This window comes from Strix aluco, chromosome 2 (assembly GCF_031877795.1).
Source record: "Strix aluco isolate bStrAlu1 chromosome 2, bStrAlu1.hap1, whole genome shotgun sequence".
Classification (NCBI taxonomy): domain Eukaryota; kingdom Metazoa; phylum Chordata; class Aves; order Strigiformes; family Strigidae; genus Strix; species Strix aluco.
In genome coordinates, this window is record NC_133932.1 from 57,397,061 (window position 1) to 57,418,964 (window position 21,904).

The following is a 21,904-nucleotide window of genomic DNA, read 5'->3' on the forward strand; positions in this document are numbered from 1 at the left end:
ATCAGTACCTCAGCCTTTTTCATGTTCTGTTTAACCAGGTCCCCTGTCTCACTGAGCAATGGGCCCACACTTTCTCTAGTTGTCCTTTTGTCTCCCATATACTTATAGAAGCCCTTCTTGTTGTCCTTGATGTTCCTGGCCAGATTCAATTCCAGTTGGACTTTAGCTTTCCTAGCTTCATCCCTGGATGCTCAGTGTTTCTGTATTCTTCCCAGTTTACTGGTCCTTGTTTCCACCCTCTGTAGGCTTTCTTTTTGTGTTTGAGTATTGCTAGGAGCAACTTTTTCATCCACACAGGCCTCCTGGCATTTTTGCCTGACTTCCTATTCATTGGAATGGACTGCTCTGAAGCTTGGAGGAGGTGATCCTTGAATATTAATCAGTTTTGTTGGGCCTCCCCTCCCTCCAAGGCCTTATCCCATGGGACTCTTCCAAGCAGACCTTTGAAGAGGCCAAAATCTGCTCTACTGAAGTCCGAGGTTGTGAGCTTGTTTTTCACCTTCCTCCCTGCTCTCAGGATTCTGAACTCCACCATCTCATCATTTCTGCTGCCAAGGCTGCCTTTGACCTTCACATCCCCAACGAGCCCCTCTGTGTTGGCATGAAGTCCAGCAGATCACCTCTCCTTGTTGGCTCCTCTATCACTCAGAGGAGGAAGTTATCAACAACGCACTCCAGGAACCTCCTGGATTGCTTATGCCCTGCTGTGTTGTCATTCCAGCCAATACCGGGGTGGTTGAAGTCCCCCATGAGGATCAGGGCCTGTGAACACGAGGCTGCTCCCATCTGTCTGTAGAGGGCTCAACCACTTGTTCTTCCTGGTCAGGTGACCTGTAGCAGACATGCACTATAATGTCAACTCTACCTGTTCTCTCTTTAATCCTAGCCCTTAAGTGCCCAGTCAGCTTCTCATCCATCCACAGGCAGAGCTCCAGGCACTTCAGCTGATCTCTGACATAAAGGGAAACTCTCTCCTCATTTTCTCATCCTGTCCTTCCTAAAGGGCCTGTATTCTTCCACTGCAATACTCCAGTCATAGGAGCCATCCCACCATGTCTCCGTGATCCCAACAGGATTGTAGCCCTGCAGCTGCACACAGATCTCCGACTCATCACGTTTATTCCCCGTACTGTCTCCATTAGTATGCAGGCACTTCAGAGAGGCACCCCAGCATGCTGAGTTCCTGGAGAGGGTTTGGGGGATTATGTTGTACCCAGACTTATAATAATTTTTGACATAACATAATTAAAGCTGAAGAGAATTGAGTATAGAATGGCACATTAGGATGATTTAATAAAATAAATCAGTGATCTAGAATACAGTGGTTTATATGAAAACAGTATTTTTAACGTTAACAGTATCTCCTTTATTTGTTTACCTGAAATTCGAACCTAACGTTGGTAATTCCCTTTAGAATAAGAAGTAATTACTTCAGATGCAGTCATCTTAACTTAAAACCGATTAAAGCCAACTCATTGAACAGAAAGCAATACAACGCCCAGTAGCTCTCACCTCACAAAACCAGCATGTGGCGCTGCCTCCTGTAGAAAAACAGCCCCGAGTTTCGCAAAGCTGGTCTTCAAAAAAGCTCGTTTTCACATTGTCAGACTGCTCTGAAGCACAGGCAGGAAAATCATCCCTGTATTTTTAACATAAGACGAATACTCTGCATTTGCAAGAATTTATTGGTACTAATTCAACTACTTCTAAAACTAAAAGATTATGTAATGTCATTTATTGACAAAAAAAGTCAGCAAGCAAAACATACAAATGTGTCTGTATGTCTATTTATGTGGTTATGGACCATGATTATCTTTAAAAATTGGTTGGATTGTATAGATAATTTATTTCAAAATTTCTGTATTCTGTAACCAGTTTATTAACCATTTATTATAAAACCAGTGTATTTACAAACTCATGCACCTTGTCTTTTGGTCTATCGGATATTTAGCCCATAGTGGGTTTTAATTACCTACTAAATTCTTGAGCTACTGAGCCTGTTTCTTAATCTCCATGTAAGGGAACAGGACCTGTGTGAATACAGTTTTACTGGAACTGAACAGCCAGTCTTTTGTCTGCTAACCAAGTCAGCCCTCACTAAAAAGGAATTCACAGACTACGCTGATGATCTCTGTAACCATGACCTTTCAAACAAAAGCGACTGAGTAAACTGTGTATCATGAACTTTTTAATTATTGAGGGCTCTATGCCCTTTGCTACCAGACCATAAAACAAAAGACACAGGATTTGTACCCTTTTTCTTAAAGCTTGGGTTTATAATATACAACATAAATTGCATTAGTACTAACACAAACGGGATATATCTACAGAAACATCTGCCCTCTCTGGGTTTGCATTTGATTTACAGATAGTTACATATTTTTTCAGGCAGTTCTTATTATCTGCTAAAATATGGCAAAAGTTGAAAGCATTTGGTGTACCTGTAAACACTATGAATCAGCGAAGCATTTTCTTTTCCTGACTCAAGGCAAAAAGTTGTGAAATTTTTAGTCAGTGCTTGAGAAAACCTATTTGAAAGTTAGACAGCTAGAAACTGGGAAGTCTGGAACTTAATACTGAGGCCTGAGTGGGCTCACCACTATTTGTCACCATATTGCTAGGACCGTGCATTTATTTCTGTGTTGTTCTATAATGTGGTTGTTTTTTCTTTTTGAATATAGCAATGTTGAATTAGGCGAAGTAACTGGTTCTCTAGCAGCGAGAACCGTCAGAATTGTGAACAGTATTTCTGAGCCTCTTATGACCTCTGCTCACTGCAAGAGGCAGGTAGTCACTCCAGCTCCTAAGATGAGGGAGACTTCTGGATGTGCAGCTGAGACAGTCTTCCTTGCCTAACCAGGGCACTTCCAGAATAGCCAGCGGAGTACAGGTTACACGGTGCAAGCAGAGAGGCAACTTCTGTGCCAGGACGTGGCAGGTGACCTGGTCCTGTGGCAGCTGCTCTCCCTCAAGCATCCAAGGGTGCAAACTGTCACCTCGATTTGTTAGCACTTGCAGGAGTGAATCTAGCCTACTGGCTTCCTTCAAGTGAAGATTTCTGGTCAGCTGACAAGAAACACTGTAAGCTGCAAAGTAATATCGATATTAAAACTTGTCTTGCTTTGTATTATACTTGTATGTTACCAATACTTGTGAAAAGACTCTTCCCTTTTTAATCTGTGTGTTTTGTGGTAAGATAGTAAAATTACAGCTATCTAAAGCTAGAATTTCACTACTGATTTGTTAGTTTGGAAGTAGCAAACCTTTCTATACCTTGATTTTCTGATATATATGGGTGTATGGAAGGTATATTCACATAGTCTGGTAAGAATAATGACATTGGGGAATATGCTTGATTTCACATTTGTGTACATAAGAACATCCGTAAAGAGAGGAATTATAGACATGTAAAATTAGTATAAGCCAGACTGGTTGAAGACCTTGCTGTCTTTGTATGAGATTGTAGGCAACTTTCCTAATGAGCACTTAGTTTATACTAAACCTTGTTCCGGTAAAGACGACTCCTGCAGTCCGTTTAATACAGGGTTTGATAACCACATTAAATTACTACTTATAGTAGTAAATAGTCTAGAAACAGTCTAAAGACTGCTTATTTCAGCTCAGACCACCTTGGGATTTTCAAGTTGGGGAGGCTCAATCCACAGGCTCCAGTGAGAAGAGATCCACTTGCTCTTTCTAGTAGCACATCCTTGCAACGGGAGGAGCCCGTACGCAGGGGACCGTACTGTGGTACCTAACCCCTGTGCTACCCACTGCGGCACGCGCTCCTCGACAGCCCCGAGCTGGAGGCGCAGAGAGAAGGCTGCGAGGCTGATGCATGCTGTACGGTGGCCATTTTAAAGCTCAAGGCGCTGTTTTAATTTTGCAGCTATTACCCAGAGGTTTGGACTAATGACTTGTAGATTTTCATTTTTAAATAACTCTTCAGAGAAGCCTGTATGGGTTTCACCTTGGGACAGACGCTCACCGCGACATTTCTCCGTGAGAATCACCGAGGTTCAAAAAGTAACTTCCGAACGTTCTTGCCTCCCGGTCCATTTCTTTTAACAAAAAAAAAAGAAGTAAAAGAGACAAGCACAGACAGGGCTTTACGGACGGGCCGCTCAGCAGGGCTGCCGACACACAAGGCCGCGGGCGGTCCGTGCCGGCAGCGCGCTGCGCCAGGGCAGAGCCAGGCCCCGCGCCAACGGCCGGTTACCAGCGGCCGGGCAGGTCGGGCCGGGCCGCGCGCCCCACTCATCCTGGCCCGCCCGTGTGTGAGGAGAGGCCGGGCGGCTCCGCGGTCCGCTGCCCGCCCCGGTGCCCCACAGGTGGCGGCGTGCGGCGAGGGCCCCAGCGGGCAGCGGCGGCCCCGGCGGGCCGACCTGCCCGCGGCCACACGTCCCGCCCGCCCCGCCACTGGCGCTCGGCGCAGCCAATGGCGCGGCCGCTGTCAGCCGCGGCCCGCCCGCTTGCCGGGCGGGGGAGGGCTGTGGGCCGGGGCGGGCGGGAGCGAGGAGAGTTGAATGATTGAACTTTCTTGTGTAGTTTCTGCGGCGCGGAGGTGTCTGCCCCCGGCGCAGCCCGGCACCAGCTCGCCGAGCCAGAGCTTTACCCCGGCGCCTGCCTCCCCTCCGCAGCGCTCGGCCGCCCCTCTGCCCTCCTCTCCCGCAGAGCGATGGTGCGGAGGGCGCCCGGCGCGTCCCTCGCCCTGCTCCTCTGGGTAACGGCCGCCTGCGGCAGCCCCGCCGGGCCGGGGGCTGGCGCCGCCGCCGCCCGCAGGCAGGACGAGGCTTTCTCCACCGCCAGATGCACCTCCAGGTGCCTGAGCCTCCAGATCACCCGCATCTCCGCCTTCTTCAAGCATTTCCAGGTAGGGGCATGGCGCCGCGCCGGGGCGCCCCGCCGCCGGCCCGCTGCCACCGCCCGGCCCGCCCGGCGGGTGGGAGTCCCCCGGCACCGGCGCGGCGGGCGCGGGGTGCGGGCGGAAGGGACGGCCGGGCCCGCAGCGCCTCTTAGCGAACTTGGGGGGCCGCTGCCCTCAGGGACGGCGGCCGCCTTGCGGGTGCCGCCGCCGGCACCGGGAGAGCGGCGGACAGGTGGGCACGGCCCCGCGGCAGCGCCGAGACCCGCCGGTACGTGTGGGCGCCGGCCGGGGTCCCCGCGGGGCTGGCCGCCGGGAGGAGGCAGCGGATCGTGGGGGCTGCCGGCACGCCGCGCCCCGCCACACGCCTGTCAGCCGCCCGGCGGCCGGGCGAGGGGGGGGGCCCGCTCTGCCCCGGCTCCTCGCAGGTGCTGGGCGCGCCCGGCCGTGGGGCGGGCGGGGCGGCCGCAGCGCGGTGCTCCCGGGCCGGGGGTGCGGTGGTGCTCCCGAGCGGCCGGCGGTGCTGGGGCCGTCCCGCCGGGCTCCGCCTGCCTGCGGGCAGGGCGAGTCGTCGCGCCGTGCCGCCCGCGGGCGGTTCGCTTCTCCAGCCGGCTGGGAAAGTTTGCGTTTAATTTTGGAGAGCGATGGTCGGGAACGTGTAATACTTGCTTCCGACCTCCTGGAAGGTGAGGGCGGGGGCAACGCTTTTTCTGAAACGGAGAGGCACACCTCTGGCTAACGGGAGTGGGGAAATGGGGGTGAAGTGGGGGGAGACCTGCGGGGTATAAAGCGAAAAGAGGGAGAGTGAGCCCCGAAGGCGACTGCGCTGGAAGCGGCGCGGAGGTGGCGTCACAGCAGCGGGTACCTGCCCGTCCCTTCCCGTCTTCCAGCTGCACACGCACCGTTCCCCTCTCCCTTCCCCACCTGTTCAAGCGTATGTTGTGCAAGTGTAAAGCCGAGCCGACTCCGTCCAGATGATGGAAGCCCTGCCGAAGGGCCGGCCCCTCTCCCCCCGCAGCGCCCAGGCCCCGCTGGGAAGGGGCCACCTCCGCCTTTCGGGGCGGCACGGCCCCGCAGCGCGGGGGACCGAGCGGGGAGCGCCGCGCGCTTGCCCGGTGCTGTCCTGCCGCTTGGAAACGGGAACCGCTCGGGGAAATCCTCTGGGTAAAGCAGCGCTCGGGGCTGCCGTGTTGGCACCGAAGGCGGGTGCGGAAGAGCTTGAAGGATAACCCGATTTAAAAAAAAAAAATAAAAATTGTCAGATGTGAAAGGAAAGCTTAATACGTTCGTTTCAACCGCAGCTGGAGGTGTTCGGTGCCTAGAACCGGGTTTGGGCTAAAGAGAACGGGGACGCACCCCGAGGCGGGTGCGGAAGGGACCTGCCCGCGGCCCCGCGCGCTGCCCTGCCCGCCCCGGCGCTGCCCGCGGCCCCGCGCGCTGCCCTGCCCGCCCCGGCGCTGCCCGCGGCCCCGCGCGCTGCCTGCGGGCGGGGCCGCCCGGTGCGAGGCTGCGGCCGCAGCTGGGCCGGGGCCGGGGACGCGCCCGCTGTCAACGGGGTCTCCGCTTCACGGGACGGCTTGAAAGGAGGGTACCCATGAAAATAGTTCATTATCTCGGGAGAGGGATTAGTATTTTTTATTGCGTTGTCAGGCGGTTGTAACTTAGTTGTTTTACAGTTTCAGTGGCTAAAGAGGCAGTTTAGATCAAGCCAATTCCCGGTGAAAGGCTTTTTTTTGGTCTTTTCTTGGCAAGATTTCTTTTCCGACGTAAAACTGCTGACAGAATGCACATTGCCAAACAATAGTGATTACATTTTAATTAGCCAGGGTGAAATAAGCTGCAAATTACTCAGTTAGGACTTGATAACTGGCTGTTTTTTCGTAATCAGTTGAAAATCTCAGAGTTTTAACCCCAACCTGCTAAAGCACACGGTAATTTATCTAAATTACCAGGGATTAAACTCCTGCTAGACATGAAACGACTGTAATGTTTGGAAGATAAAGTGCTCTCGTTTATAAAAGTTAAGCTTTCCATTTTCTTTTAATGAGGGAAAAGAGGAGAGATTTAGAGTACAGCAAGCATCCAGTGTTCTCACAGGAGACTGATAATACACGGTGGACATGTAGGTCTGGGCCATAGTATTCCATGAGGGCTAAAGGATACCATGTTCCTTTCATCCCCCTCTCTTCTCCCTCCAACAACCCCCTCCTCCCCTCCCAGTTTTCATCTCAACTGGTAGCAATTTCTGGAGTTCTTTTCATTTCAGAGATGCCCGCTTATCTTGTAATCTGATTCAACCTTTGAAGCAAACTAAACACTAGCTCGTCCCAACTGGAGCAGGGACTCTCGTGTCTCCGTTAGGACAAGAATTGAAAGAAGACTGACCCACTCATTTCGCAGCCCTGCTTCAGATACAGCCTCAGTGGTGGGGGTCAGGGAGACAGCAAGACAGCAGCTGGATGCTTCATGGGAGGTGGCCTCCCCGGCACTTCAGAGACTTCATTTCACATAGTTCGTGGTACTAAAACCACATCGCTAACAACCTTTTAGAGGGAATGAGGTAGTATGAACAGGAAATCGGGATTAATTCTATACCTGCTGGCTCCCTTGTTTGAATGCCAACTGATATTTTTCAAATTTCCAAAATGCTCATGAGAGGTTTTCATTCATTTCTCCCCCCCACCCCCCGAGAATTTTTACCCATTTTTCTTTACTGTTCCCATTTGTGAAAGGGTCGAGAGGTGTTCTTTTTTATTAAAAAAACCACCCTATTTGTTAATTTACATTTGAGAAGAAAGTCTAAGGCTAATTTAAAGGTGCATTCTCAGCAGGAAATTATTTTAACCGATGCACAGGTCAAATAATTTACTTTTTTTTTTTCCATGTAGACTATTGATGTGGGCTAGAAGAAGAATTAGTCACCTAAATCTGTGATCTTCAGAATGCCTGTTGAAGAGGCACAGATGCCTGCTTTTTGCTATAAAATTCCTATGTCCAGGAGAATTTTCCAGTTTTGGAAGTGTTGGGGAATTGTAGGTAGAGGTTACACTAAAGGACATTTGGGATCAATATGAGAGTTATTGCACCACATGGGTCTTATAGCCCAATGAAATATGTATGTTTTATATCTATCCGTAGCCTGTCTACAGGCTGGGAAGTTTCACACAGAACATGCTGGCAAAAGTCCTTTTATAAAAAAGCAGGCAAACAAAAAATGTAAGCAGAATGGGTCATAGTGGTTTCTTCTTTTATATAACAGCATATTAGTTACATACTCATCCACAATAGAAAATGATGTTTTATCTATAAATGAAGGGAGGCCAACATATCTCTTCTGTCTTCCTGGAGCGTGTGCAGCATTGAGCTTTAGCTTGCTTTGGACTTTTGCAGAAGAGAGAAAGCATTTTTATCCCAACTGTGTAACTTGGGCCACTGGACAGCACTGAATGAAGCATTCATTGACTTGTGATCAGAAAGAGTAGGGCAAAGAGAACACCTCTCTAGCCTAATGTTTAGGGTACTCACTTTTAGTTATTTTGGGTGTTGAGACTGGGGTTTTACAGTGACCATTGCTTAACATGTATGAGGGAGTAATTGGAGCATTCACTGGAACCCGTCCATGCTCCTGGGTGACTGCACTGATGAGTAGAGTTCCTACTGTGCTTTGTTTCTGGTGAAGTTCTCTGTAAAACACTTAACAGGGAGGGATGGTGAGAGTGTTCTGCCAGCAACCAAGAGCATGGCAGTCAAATGGCCAGCCTACAGTGCAGATTTGAACCTGACAGTCCTGTATCATAATCAGTGTTGTACCCATGAGGCTGTTGGCTAGAAGAGCATGCCTGTGTGTTAGCAAGCTGCCCTTATGGAAAGGGTGATTCCTCCTCTAGTTTGGAATGAAGGGAAGGGCTAAGGTGCCTGGCTCAACAGGAAACATCAAGACTGTGAATCCTGTGTGGAAGAAGGCATGTTTTAGGGACTGAGGTTGTAAAGAAGAGTGACGACATTGGATACAGTTTCTGAAGGCAGTTCCCTTCTCAGTGTTTTGGCTGATGTACAGGAGAAAGTTGGAAATTCTAATTTGATGTATCCAAAGTTTATTTGTGAATCTAGTTTTATTGTAACCTAGTTCAGTAGGTAAAACCCTCATGAAGATGAGGTCACCATTACTGCACAAGTTTTTGTATTCCTCAGAAAGGTATGGATATAAATAGGGACCTTGTATAGATATCTGGAAAAGAGGCTTGAATGCTCAGATTAGTTTAGCTAGGGCTTTTCTATATAACCTGCCTGTTTTAGTGGAGTGAGACTAAATTCCTTGCATTGCTGTCTATGGGTGTAGCCTTTCCCATCTGTGACATTAGTTGTGGATTAACTCCTTCCATTTTGGGGGAGCAGGCACAGCAGTGACCTTTAGCGTTCTGTTTTCAAGTTGAGTGAAAACACAGTTTGGATTTTAACCTCTACTGCCAGTCATCTGAGCCGTGTTCAGAAAACAGCATGATTAAAAGTTTTCTTAGTGAATAAGAGCTTGAACACCAATGTAAGCACATAGGCTAAAGGTACAGCATAAAAATGTTATGGAGAGCAAACTGTTTACTTGGACCAGTGAACTAATGGATCTTTTGTCTTAGTCGCCATCTGTTACAGACCTCTCAAGTGTCTTCCTGCTCAATATGTGAAACTTGACAAGTTAGCTAAGGTAGAGGAGGTGTCAATCTTCTTTACTGGCTCAGAAGCTGGGAGGGTGGTGGAACATACCACAGGATGGAAGAATGGTGGCAGCAAGAATTTGAGGGTAGCTGCCAATCAAACTGACTGGCTGTGTTTGTGGTACTGAGTCACAGGAACAGGGAGAGGCCACAGCCACGTGCTCACAGAGTGACAGAGTAGTTGAGGCTGGACAGCACCTCTTGGCAACCTGTCCTAGTGTTCACAATAAAAAAAAAAGTGTTTTCTTATGTTCAGATGGAATTTCCTGTGTTTCAGTTTTTGCCCACTGCCTCTTGTCCTGTTACTTGACACCACTGAGAAGAGTCTGGCTCTGTCTTCTTTGCTCCTCCCATCAGGCAATTACAAATGTTGATGAGAACCCCTTGAGCCTTTTCTACTTCAGGCTAAACAGGCCTCTTCTCCTGTGAGAGATGCTACATTTTCTTTGCTGGACTTGCTCCACTAAGTCCATATGTCTCCATGTAATGGGCAGCCCAACACTGGACCTAGCACTCCAGATGTGGAGGAGTGACTTGAACAGAGAGTAGGAGTAGTTACATTTTAAAGATATAATGACTGCTAAATATTCGTACTTCTAAATTAATTTTCACTATTTACATTTTCTTACCTTAGTTTATAGATAGCCATTTATGGTTGTCAGTGCATTAAAAACAAAATGCTAATGCTAAATCAAATCAGATTTTTTTTCATATTTTTAGATATCAGTACATCTCACTGTAGTTTTAATATTTTTTTTGAGTAGCCTTCAGTAGTAAATTGATTCTTAGTAAATCCATTTATTTATTCTTAAGAGGAAAGTCCAGGTACATTGGAATGTATACATGTGTGATCCAGAATTGTGATTGCTGCTGAACAGGCTTATGAGAGATTGTTTAAATTCGTTAAGGTGGGTACTGTTTAAAAACATACCAGCAACAGTGTTGATGAGCTTGGTCACATAGGGGTGCTCGATTAATACCTCAGCTAATTTACTGAAATAGTGGATGAGTTACAGTTGAAACTTTTGATACAGTGTAGGCATCTCTGAAGTGGTAAGAGAGTTCCGTGGTATGTGAGGGGAAATTATTGAGAGATTTCCCCTCTTAAGTGTGATTTAGTATAAATCTAACAGTAACGTACTAAGAGTTAGTACTTGAGAATTAGTACTAAACTAGATCAGCTAAGGCTAACTCAGAAGTGTTTTTTGAAAGGATGGAAAAATACTGCTTTAAGCTAAAAGATCTCTATGTTGCACAATGTTTAATGGCTGTAAGAGGGAACAGTAAGGCCTTAGAAGTTTGTTATACTGAATGGCTGATAACTATATGGTGGTAGGAGGTTGTTTTCACTGTTACAGATGGATTGTTGCCTGACTGGACAACTGAAGTTTTTCTGGAAAAGCAGGCAATTCTTTTAAATAATTAATAAAAGGTTCTCAGATTTTCTATCTGCAAGAAAATAGTGTGCAAGTGATTACCTCTAGATACTCGATACCAGATTTTACCTACAAGTCAGGCAGCTAGTTGTCTAAATGCCAGCACATCTGCCTTCAAATTGCTTGTAACTCCAAAGTGACTGCACCTGCAAAAATCTGCAATCGATTCCAGATGGGAAAGCGTTAGGACAGGCTTAAAGTCTAGGGTGCATGTGCCTCTTTGTACTCTGCTGTAGAGAAGATGGAGATCATGAAGAAACCATTTATTGTAACTGTCTTGAATAATTCTGAAACTGTAAATTACTTTTCATGAAATCTTTCGAAAAGATATGTAGTACTTCTGTAATGAGATGTGGTGGATATGTAGTGTGTTATTCCTGGAATGTTTCAGTTCCAGTGGATAGGCTGCCCAGGCACTGAGTTTGCTTAGATCTCTCAGGACATGTTCACCATCTTTTTTACATGTTACTACTTAGGAAATGTGTGCCATCTGCTTGTGTTGCCATTTCAGTTCTCATCTCCTTTCCAGAAATAGTTCTTGTGTTAAATAATTCTGACTTTCATATGTCTCATAAAGCACACTGCTGTTAATTTCTTTCCACAGACAAATTTAAACATTTGTCATCACTTTATGATTTTCTCAAATCTTGTTAAAACTCCCAATCATTCTTCTGTCTTTGTTGTATGGCATATTATCTGGATAATTATTTTAGCATTTGGTGTGCTCTTATTGTTGAGATCTGCTGTCGTGAACAAGAGGTGCACAGATCTTCTAACACGATCTTATGTACAAGCTTTGAAGACAAAAGGTTTGTTTTGAATAATGATGGTTGCATCTAGTGAAAACACCTGCATTATTCACCATATTGTGGTACTGAGCCACAGTTGGTCTTTGCAGTTGTATCCTGGTCTGGTATGAACCTGTCTGATTTCAGCAGCACTTAAAGTTCAGTTTCTTATAACCGAACTCAAATCTCTTTGGCATCAGTGAAGGCTTGCACAGCTGATGTGAGTGCAGGGGTTACAGAGCCTGGTCATTGTTTTCTAGTGGTTTTGATTACTTAGATATGGGATCTTGGTTTTGACCATTGCTTTCCCAAATTAGAATGTTTGGCTGTGCCTCAAGTGTAAGTTTTAAATACAAATCAAACAAACTGTATGAAAACGTAAGCGAATGGTGAGCAATTGTATTGAACAGTAAGAGTTGCCAAGATACTCTTGTATTTTGCTTGTGGATGCTTATATGTTAGAAAAAGTTCTTTATACCGTCTTGGTCTTGTTCATAAAATTAAAATTCTTGTTAATTTGGTAAATGTGCCTGATGCTAAATGCAATAAAAGCAATAGGAGGGTTACTAATATGTTTTGAGGCAGACGTTTTAGGTATAGAAAATATTGGCAAAACATAATAGTAATGGCACAGGTGTGTGTCGGGGAGCGAGAGAAGTCGCTTTTGAAAAGTATTAGAAAACTTTTGAAAGAAAACCACTGGGGGTTCTAAAATGTAAATTATTTTCCTGTTTGGACATATATCCACTTACTACAGAGTGAAGGGTTATAAGCTAGGTAGTGTTCATATTAAAACTGTTATTAAAACATTATTCACTGTCTGCATATTGGTTGTCTCTGTGATTTACTAGTGCTCTGAACTGTATTTAAATGTATTTTGTTTAGTAAATGTCTTATAAGGAGAAAAAACCCCAATACATTTCTGAGACAGCTTGAAAACCAGACTGATTTCCCAGATGCTGAACATTTGTCATTTTGCAAAGGGCAAACTTCTTAAGACTGAGTGCTGAATTTATGTGTGTCTACAAACGGAGGTTATTATCCACAAACTGGTGTACCAATCTCCATTGGCTATTCTGTGTGAATTTTTGCTTTCTGTGATTGTCTGGATTTGAGTACATATCCAACTCCTGTAAACAGAAAAAGAGAGTGCTGTTATTTAGCATACATATTTTTAAAGACCAAAAATATGGTTAATGACCAAGTATCAGCAATATAGTACAGAAGAAAGACACATTCATATTGATATTAAGCAGTCAGTGCCTAGCAAATGTAAACCTTGCACCAAAAAAGCACTTGTCTAGGAGTTTACACCAAGAATCTTCATTTTTTGACCTTTCTCACAGCTGAGCCTTATAAAGCCGTATATTTCAAAAACGTTTGAAGTCTATGAAAAGCCTTCTGTTGATTTCATCTGGATCAGGTCCGTGTATGAACACTAGGTCCATGCAGCCTTTGTCAACAAAGAAGAAGAGTGCTGTTAACTTGGTATCCCAACTCTTATCCCTTTTTTAGTCTTTTAATGTCCAAGAGATCACAGGACACAAAGATGGAGAACTGGGGGTGTTGAAAGGTAAGTGGACCCTTTAAACTTGAAAGTAGAGTACTGTTCCTTTCATCTCTGATTAAAAAAAATCACACATTCATTTCCATCCACCAAAAAGAGTATCAGATATTTCCAGATTTGGGGAACAACCCCAGCCCAAAGTTTTTATCAGATTTCCATTGACTTCTGTGAACCATATTTTTACCAATGTGTCTCTAGACTGTCAAAACGGTATGACATCAAATTTATGTAAAACTATAATAGAGGAAAATATATGCATCTTTCACCAGAAAAAAATCCCTGTGGCTTATTATACCTTTATGGACACTGCATGTTTTGCTTTTTTTTTTCTTGATCTGTATGTTGCATTATGTTCCTTTAAAAAAGAAATGACTTGACTCAAGCTTGCAAAGGGAGTGACTCCCCTGGTAAGCAGCTGAGATTCCTGAGGAAGGCACGGCTCCAGAACTTGCAGGAGAAACAAAAGAAGAGACAGAGAGTCTCAGAGGGGATAAAGCTGGAGATAGGTGACCTCCAGCAGGCACACAATGCTGAGGAGAGAAATTGTCTAGGAGTAGAGGGAACTGTAGACTTTACTGGAAACAGAGAACAGACATAATGGGTGTAGGAAGAGTTGTTTGTAAATATTTTTTATTTCTGTTCTCAGCTGCATGGAATTTTACTTTGTTTAAAAAGGTTATTTTTTCTTGGTTGTAGTTTAGTAAAAATGTGGTTTGAAAATCCTTTTGTCTGCATTGGAAAGTCCAGTTACAGATAAAACCTTCGAAAATTCACCACAAAGTTCTAGCTAATTTGTGGTCCTGTCATGTATACCAAATAAACATCAAGTTTGTTCTAGGCCAGGGGTGCTCAAGTGTGCAGCCTGTCCAGGTAATGCTGCTGACCTGTGGCTGACTTCTTTTCAACTTGTTTTCATTCATTTCTTTCCTAAAAGTAACTTGAGAGTCTGGAGACAGTTTATGGGCTGAGTGTGTCCTGGTGGTGGCAAGTTACTCCTTATTTCTGTCTTTCCTAAAGACTTTGACCACATTGATGGATTGTGAGAAAAGAGGGGCAAAGGAACAAGCTACTTTGGCTTTCTGAACAATTCCTGCTCTCCAAACATTATGAACTTACTCTCTGGAGAGTTTTCAACCAGAAATATGTTCTGGTGATGGCATATTCTGAATTAAATAGTAATCCCAGTTTGTCAGGAAAAGCTTTGAATCTTCTTATGCATGTGTTCTGTGCATTTTCAGAAGTGCTGGATTTACTGTATTGCACATCTATGTAATAAAGTTTGGTTATGTGATGAGAGAAGAGCCGTACATTTGTTTTATTCCCATACAGCAGAGAAAGTGAAATGGCCTCCACAGGCAGTGTGTTGGGTGCCATCTACTACAAGGGTGTTGTCTTTCAAGTCAGAAGTTTGACAAACTGCTGCCACTGTAATTTCTCAAGTGGTCACAACTCAGACTGCAAACCTAGCCAAGCTAGTGAAGACTGCCTGTGAGGGTGGCAGTCCAGCTGCCATGGATCCTATAACAAGATATTATGAGGGAAATAATAAGATTGCTTCAGAACAAATGTCTTCTTTCCAGAGAGTCAGAGACTGAGGTTGATGGTGAAGATTGGGTGACAATAATGTACTCATTTAATCCAGTGCAAACATAGTTCATCTTTCCTTGCCATTCTTGTAAGAATTTATAAGCATAGTTCTGTTTTTCACGGATTACTCTTTAGGGGACTTATCTTCACATTACCTTGTATTAGAAAAAGAACACAAGTAATCACAGTTCACATACACGAACGTGGTTTCTCACTCGTTATTTAGGCCATAGATCTAGGGCTATAGATAATTTATAGTTAATTGATAATGCTTTTTAACTGTTAATACTTTCTTTGTACTACTGGAACATTGCAGTCAGGCCTCAGGGCATTTTTGGACCTAGATGCTATAAATTCATTTCTTAAACTCACTTGCTGGAAGACTTTGGGTTTTGTGGGAGTTTAGTACATGGATGAACAGATATGTGAGGTGGCAAATAGTTGAACATTGAGGAAGGGGTGATAATAATACTAAGTCCTAATACAGTGATTGTCAATTTTTTTTCAGAATTTGTGTTCCTATATAGAAACTAATTCAACAGGGTGTTGCTTTTTTGTTGTTTGTTTGGTTTTGGTTTTTTTTTTCCAATCAGGTGGTGGTCCTTTGAAAACATGAGATCACATTACTGTGTAACGACAGCTAGACAATAATGAGTCACATCATTACTTGTTCCCATTTTTCTTAGTCACAGAGAGTGTATAATATGTTGACATTTGATTTGTATTTAGCAATTTTGGGAAGGGAACTGGAACTAGGGGAGCTTGAGGCTTTCTTCTGTTTTGAGATTTCTTTCTATGCAAATATGAACTGAGAGATCATGAATTAGCAAGCATTGGTCAGTCTGGATCTGCAGTAGGTGGAAGGAACATTTGGGATTAGACAAACTGACACAAAGAGGTAAAAATCATCCAATTAATGAGGTCTGTACCACTCTTCATATATAGTACTTAGTAGCAGCAATGGGACATGTTTGTCAAAATAAATAAGGGAAGAAAATGTAGACTTTTGCAGCTAGCAGTTTACTATTGGATTTTTTTCTTTGAGTTAAAAAATTGAATAAACAGTGTGAAAGACAGTAGGCTTTTGGTAAATTTCATGCATTTTCTATCCAATGGATCCTCATTGACCAAGTGGAGTAGGAATGCATTTGACGCTGCACATGCAGCATGTTATCTTATCTTGTAAAAGATTTAGTTTAATCATAGAACCATATACATATACACTTGAGCACCGGCCAACAGCAAATAGTAATTATTTCAAGCTTCCTTCCAGTGTTCAAAACCTTCCTTTTCATAAGTAGAAAAAAAAGAGCAGCAATGGGGACTAACCTTGAAAGTTAAACCTAACCTGAGCTGTTTTCCAAATTGTAGAAAGGAATGAACATTTAGAGTTTCCTAAAGAATATACTGACTTCATTTGTTTTGGGATAGAAAGCATGACTCACAGGTAGTTTTAAAGACTAAAAAGTTTTACACGTTAATGTAGTGTAGGTCCTGTTGTTTTCTTTAGCTGGAGATCTTTCAGCCTTCTGACTGATACTGGTTCTTCCATTTATATGATTAATAGTTTAATACAGGATTTTTCTAGAGCTTTGATTGCTGGCCTGAGTCTTATATCCCTACAGTTGATAGTAAAGTATCCAGTGGTTTCAATCGAAATAAGCTTAGGCCAGTGCAAATGTACTGGAAATGTCTGTTTAGAATTCGTAGATAAAACCAAGAAAAATTCCAGTATGCTGTTTAAAGACAATTAACTTGAATTTGTTAAATACCATCTTACTGCATCTTGACATCATCCTTTACTATTCGGAGTGGTAGTAAATGATACGATGCCATTAGGACAAAGTAAAACTGAATTGCCAGTTATTTGCCAGATGCAAAGCACCTTGACTTCGAATTAAGATATTTTTTAGAAGAGATTCCCTCAGATGGTAAAGGAAGGTAGAAGCACATTTTGATGTAACCAGAACTCAGTATCACTAAAGACAGTACATAAATATTTTTTAAAAAAATGAGATATTGCCCAGTTACTGATTGTTACTCTATGTATTCAGGTGCCCTCAGGGATTCCAAGGCATCCCTGTAAGTTTCATCAACAGGCATAGTTTATCCTCTTAATAATAGGAGCAGATGTCAAATTTTCATGCCCCTAAGATGCCTATTCATACCTAGTAGATCCATCTGGTATAGATCGAGCCTCAGTCAAGTTGTTCTCATCCATGACCTTCCCACTGAGAAAGCAAATCAAGCAGAGCTCCTCAATCCAATAAAAAAGAAACTTGAATATTACCAACATATTTGTAGTACCACAACCCACTTCACTTCACTGTCTTTCTTAATTGCTTTACACAGGTGAGAAGGCTGGTAAAATGGAAGGCAACATTATAATTGGGATAGAATTCCTGGAGCATGCCATGAGTATCTGAGACTTTCCGAAGATGGGACAACTAAAATATTTGTCAGTTCTGCAAAAAAGGGTGATTTAAGAAAGAGAAACAGAATTTTAATATAAAAAACCTGCTGATAATAGAAAATGTTGACAACTGGTATTAACCTCAGCTGTCCACATTTTATGAGCTTAAGGATATATATTATAATGTTTTTCATTTGTGGCTGTTAATTTAGATCAAAGATATGAAAGAAAATGCTAGGCTTCAGAACTGGTGTTATCCTTGCAGGGAAATTCTATGAAAATTCCATATCCAATTGTTTATATTAACTGGAGGCTTTAAAATACTGTGTCTTGGGTAGGGACTTAATCTGAGCTTTGACATCTCTCATGTTACAAGCCTTTCAATAACTTCAATGCAAATTAACCTGTCTTAATTTTTAATGCTTTCACCTGATGCCAGAAAGGTCTGAAACATGATGGACCTGTCAGGAAATGATTGCTCTGCATAACAGCTATATCTCTGGTAACCACACATGTTAATGACAAATGTTTCAGTCCTGCCTTGAAGAGAGATTTATTTTCTTTTTATGGTATGTCTTCTTTAGCTAGTTATCAGACTGTATTCTAGAAAGCTGGCACATGAAAGGCTTTTATGTTTGTGGAAAGTTTTATGACAGTATGATGAATCAACGTAAATCTTCCACTGAAGATTGTTATTGTAGAAAGATCCAGTTAATATCCCTGTAGCTTTAACTGTATAAGTAGTTTTAGTATGTTATATCTTTCTCAAATAATATAATTTCATGTTGATTTTCTATCACTCTCATCTGTCCTTTCAGAGTCTTAGGTTGGTTTGCAGGGTGGTCTAGAAGACTGGACTGCAGCAATTGTCCCATGTAATATATGTTTCTTGGGGCATACAGTTCTTAACAAACTGGAAGAAGCTCCTAAGAAGACTGGAAGAAATGCACCATATCTACTGCAACCTGCATTAAAAGGCTGGCTCTTGGGAATATACTATCGGTGTTGCAGGGCTGAAGGATCCCAGCTAGGATCAGGTTAGCAGACATGTTAAATTTCAAGTGAAAATCAGGGAAAGACTCACCCACCTGTCTATGTGCTCCTTCACTTGATGCCTGTTTTTCATCCATTGTCAACACAATGTCATTGCAACCTTTTCTGATCTGGGAGCCGTTGCTGTTCCTTAAAATAGGATAGGAATAAAAATGTGGTCTGCAGACACATATGAACAGGGTTTACAGGTCTGGGAGCTGGGGAAAGAGAGCAGCACTGAGCTGGTCAGAAGGGCGTCATGACTTCCTCTTTGTTATGGGATACAATTAGGAGGAGGACATTCATTACGTGATGTGATGTGTGGTATCTGACCAGTACGCAAATGGCTTCCACTAGTCTTTATTATTGGCTTAATGTGGCAGTCCTGTGTGTTGGCTTTCTGCAGAAGTGAGAGCTGGGTTGGGAAGGGACAGGCCAAGGGCCAAACCAATAGGAGCAATGGAGAGAAGAGTGTTAACTTGCATGGTGTGATTTGTTGTTGAGTTGTGCTTTAGAGATGAGACAATAAAGTTGTGGCTAATTCAACTGTACCCATTGCATCTTGTCTGTCTTTCTGTAATGTCTACAATGAAGGCAGATGTATGGAAAGGCTATAGCAATTAAAATGTGTCTCGGAAATAAGACTCCTTCCTGAAATGCTGCTTTAACTGTTGTGGTGAAAGCTTTTTTGTGTGGCTGACATCTTTCTTTGAATTAGTGCTTTCTGAGTGTATGTTAACAATATTATGTTGGCTTTTGTTCAGATTGAAGATAGGCTGTTCTGTTTATGAGTCATTTTAATTTGGACAGTTCTTTAATTCCTGAATGACCATAGAACCCTTTTGCAAATGTTTCTAGGAAATCCCAGGTCTGGTGAGGGGCACTTCACTCACTGAGCCAGGTCTTCTATGGAAAAAAGGAAAAAATCTCCAAAGACTGTTTTAAACAAGTTAGGGTTTCAAGGACTGTGTTAATAGATGATCTTCGAGGTCTTTTCCAACCTAGTTGATTCTGTGATTCTGTAATTTTGACACTTGTTACTTTTGAGAGCCTTGCTATGCACTTCAATAATTCTTCTAAAATATTCTTCTTCTTTTTGTATAGAAATTTTTTTTTTTATAAATATGAATGTGTCTGTGGAACTACCAGTGTGTCATTATAGTTAAATTTTAGACTGCATATTTCATCTGTAGGATCATTATTTGTGCTGTTTTTTACTGCTGAGATTATACTTTTCTACATGCTTTTTACAATATTAAAAGAACTTGGATAGTGAAACAAAGTATTTATACCGGCAATGATGTTTATTGAGCTTGTTGCCTTTCACAGATCAAAGGGGAGAAATTTTATAGTAATATATCAAGGAAATTGAAATAAGGTAGGGGATATTTATCACAAATATTTTCTGTTGAGAAAGGTACTGTGTGGAATTTATTAATTTATTTGTTTGTTCATTTTTCTTTTAAAAGGAAATGAAAAAATATATATCCATCAGCTTGTGGAAGATATGGCTGCTACTGCTGCTTGAAATATTTAGTATCCCATAAACTAGGAACACATGCCAAAGAGAAAGGAAATACATTCCTGAAATGTCATGTGAATTTCATGCAATTATATTGGAAATAATTAGCATGTTAAGTACAAGAATGTGAGCAGAAAATTTAATGGTGTCTGATATTGAGTTACAATAACATGGGTACTGAAGAGCTGTTAAGTTTTTAAGGGCGGGTGTGTATGTATACTCTTGACAAAGATACAAGTGTAGTATATAATAATGTCCTTCCCATACATACTGGAACAGAATAAGAGAAAATACAGTAAAACATCACATGGCCAGTATGTAGTACAATGCATTTAGCAGTTTTGTAATCAGAAATGACTCCATGACAATGCAATGTGCATGGAATATACCATGTTCATGTAGTGTATAGTTAGATTATTAATAATGGACATTTTAGATGACCTAAAAATGTGTGGTTGACCCTAAGCATGTTGCAAGTCCAGAGAGGGACACTGCCCTGAATGGCCCTGAAACAGTGTGGCTTCTGAGGAAAATCTAGTCCAGTAGGAAGCACTGAAATACTACTCTTATGTGTTTGTGGGAGATGTTAGAAGTGTCTGAGGTGCATCTACACATCAGTGTTTTAACACTGATCACAGTTTGCTTTTGGAGTGAGTGTCCTGAGCATCATGATCATCTTTTTGTTTCACATCATGGACCAGTCAGAGAGTTCATCCAGTGGATTTCTTCTGGATGAACATAACTGGAAGAGATGATCCAGGGGGACCTAATGTGCTTTAGCAACTAATGGGCACTTGTGTCCGTGTGGCCAGACTAGAACTAGTTGAAGGACAAGGGAAAGGGGAAGTTGGCATATGTGTAGTGCAGACATTAAGCCATCAACACTGGTTGTTTTGCTCAACAGATGTGTTCCTGTGGTTCACACGACTTCCCAGTGTGGAGCCACCCTGGGGTGTTTGTAGCTGATTCTGGAATGATCGGCTGGTAGGCAGTGCAGGCGAGCACAGGCAAATGCAGCCTGTAGTAAATGGACCACATCACATGCTGTTGGGAACTACCCAACTAACCAATAATCTTATAATTATACAGGATAGTAATATGGTCTATAATTTTCAGTTATAATTGAAAAATCAGCATTAAAAGCAGTGTGCATGCATTTCTGAAACCTGGAATATTACTGTTTTTTGGTAAATCAGTTGTGTTTTTTCAAGTTAACTAAGGTAGGTCATGTATGTCTACATTTATATTGTATTTTGCATAAGTAAATATTACAGTTTTAGAATGTATTTTGTTCTTTTCAGTGTTAATTTCCCAGTGGGCTACGTCTCTGTCACATCCTTGAGCTGGCATATACTTTTATTGTCTCATTATTTAATTTGTACAGCAAATCTACTGTATGACATTAGCATTTTGGAAGGGTGGGTTTTTTTTTAAACAGAGCCTATAAACAAATAGTCAACAAGCTGTCTTTCGCTTCCCATATTAATCCTATTAGATGAGTTTGTTCACTTCAACTGGATTACTTAATCCCAAGAAATGTGTGCAGGATCTGGCCCAAAGTATATGCCTTAGTGTGAGATTCCATATTTAATTTTAACATCTTCAAGTTAGTGTATTTAATTCCTCCTGTTGCTTAGTGAAGTTTATTTCATCTGGATTCTTTTACAGATTGATAGAAACTTCTGCTAAGTAGAATAAGATCTCAGTTGACATCAGTCTTAGAAGTGGTAAGAGTGAAGTCTGTGAAACCACAAGAAGGCAGTCATAACTCACAAGTGCAGTGGAGACACAAGGATTCCTGTGGCTCACTTGTTTTTGCAGCTTGTGTTTATCTACTAGTTTTTCTGTGCATTTGAGATGACACTGATGTAAAAGGAGAAAAAGGGGTTCAATACTTGAGACACAAATTTAATCCAAGCAATACATAGTTTGTATTTTCAAAACTACTGATGTCTTGCTGTTTCATTGGTCATGATGTTTGGGTTC

General features: G+C 42.7%; 1 protein-coding gene across 2 annotated transcripts in view; it reads left to right on the plus strand.

Moving 5' to 3' along the window:
- The first annotated feature begins 4,523 nt into the window (after nt 1–4,523).
- Nucleotides 4,524–21,904, plus strand: part of ANOS1 (anosmin 1) — a 151,738-nt gene continuing 134,357 nt past the window's right edge. For both annotated transcript variants that reach the window (XM_074814874.1, XM_074814875.1), the window contains exon 1: nt 4,524–4,873. In XM_074814874.1, the coding sequence (XP_074670975.1) occupies nt 4,679–4,873 (195 nt within the window). In that variant the 5' untranslated portion in view covers nt 4,524–4,678. The remainder of the gene's footprint in view (nt 4,874–21,904) is intronic.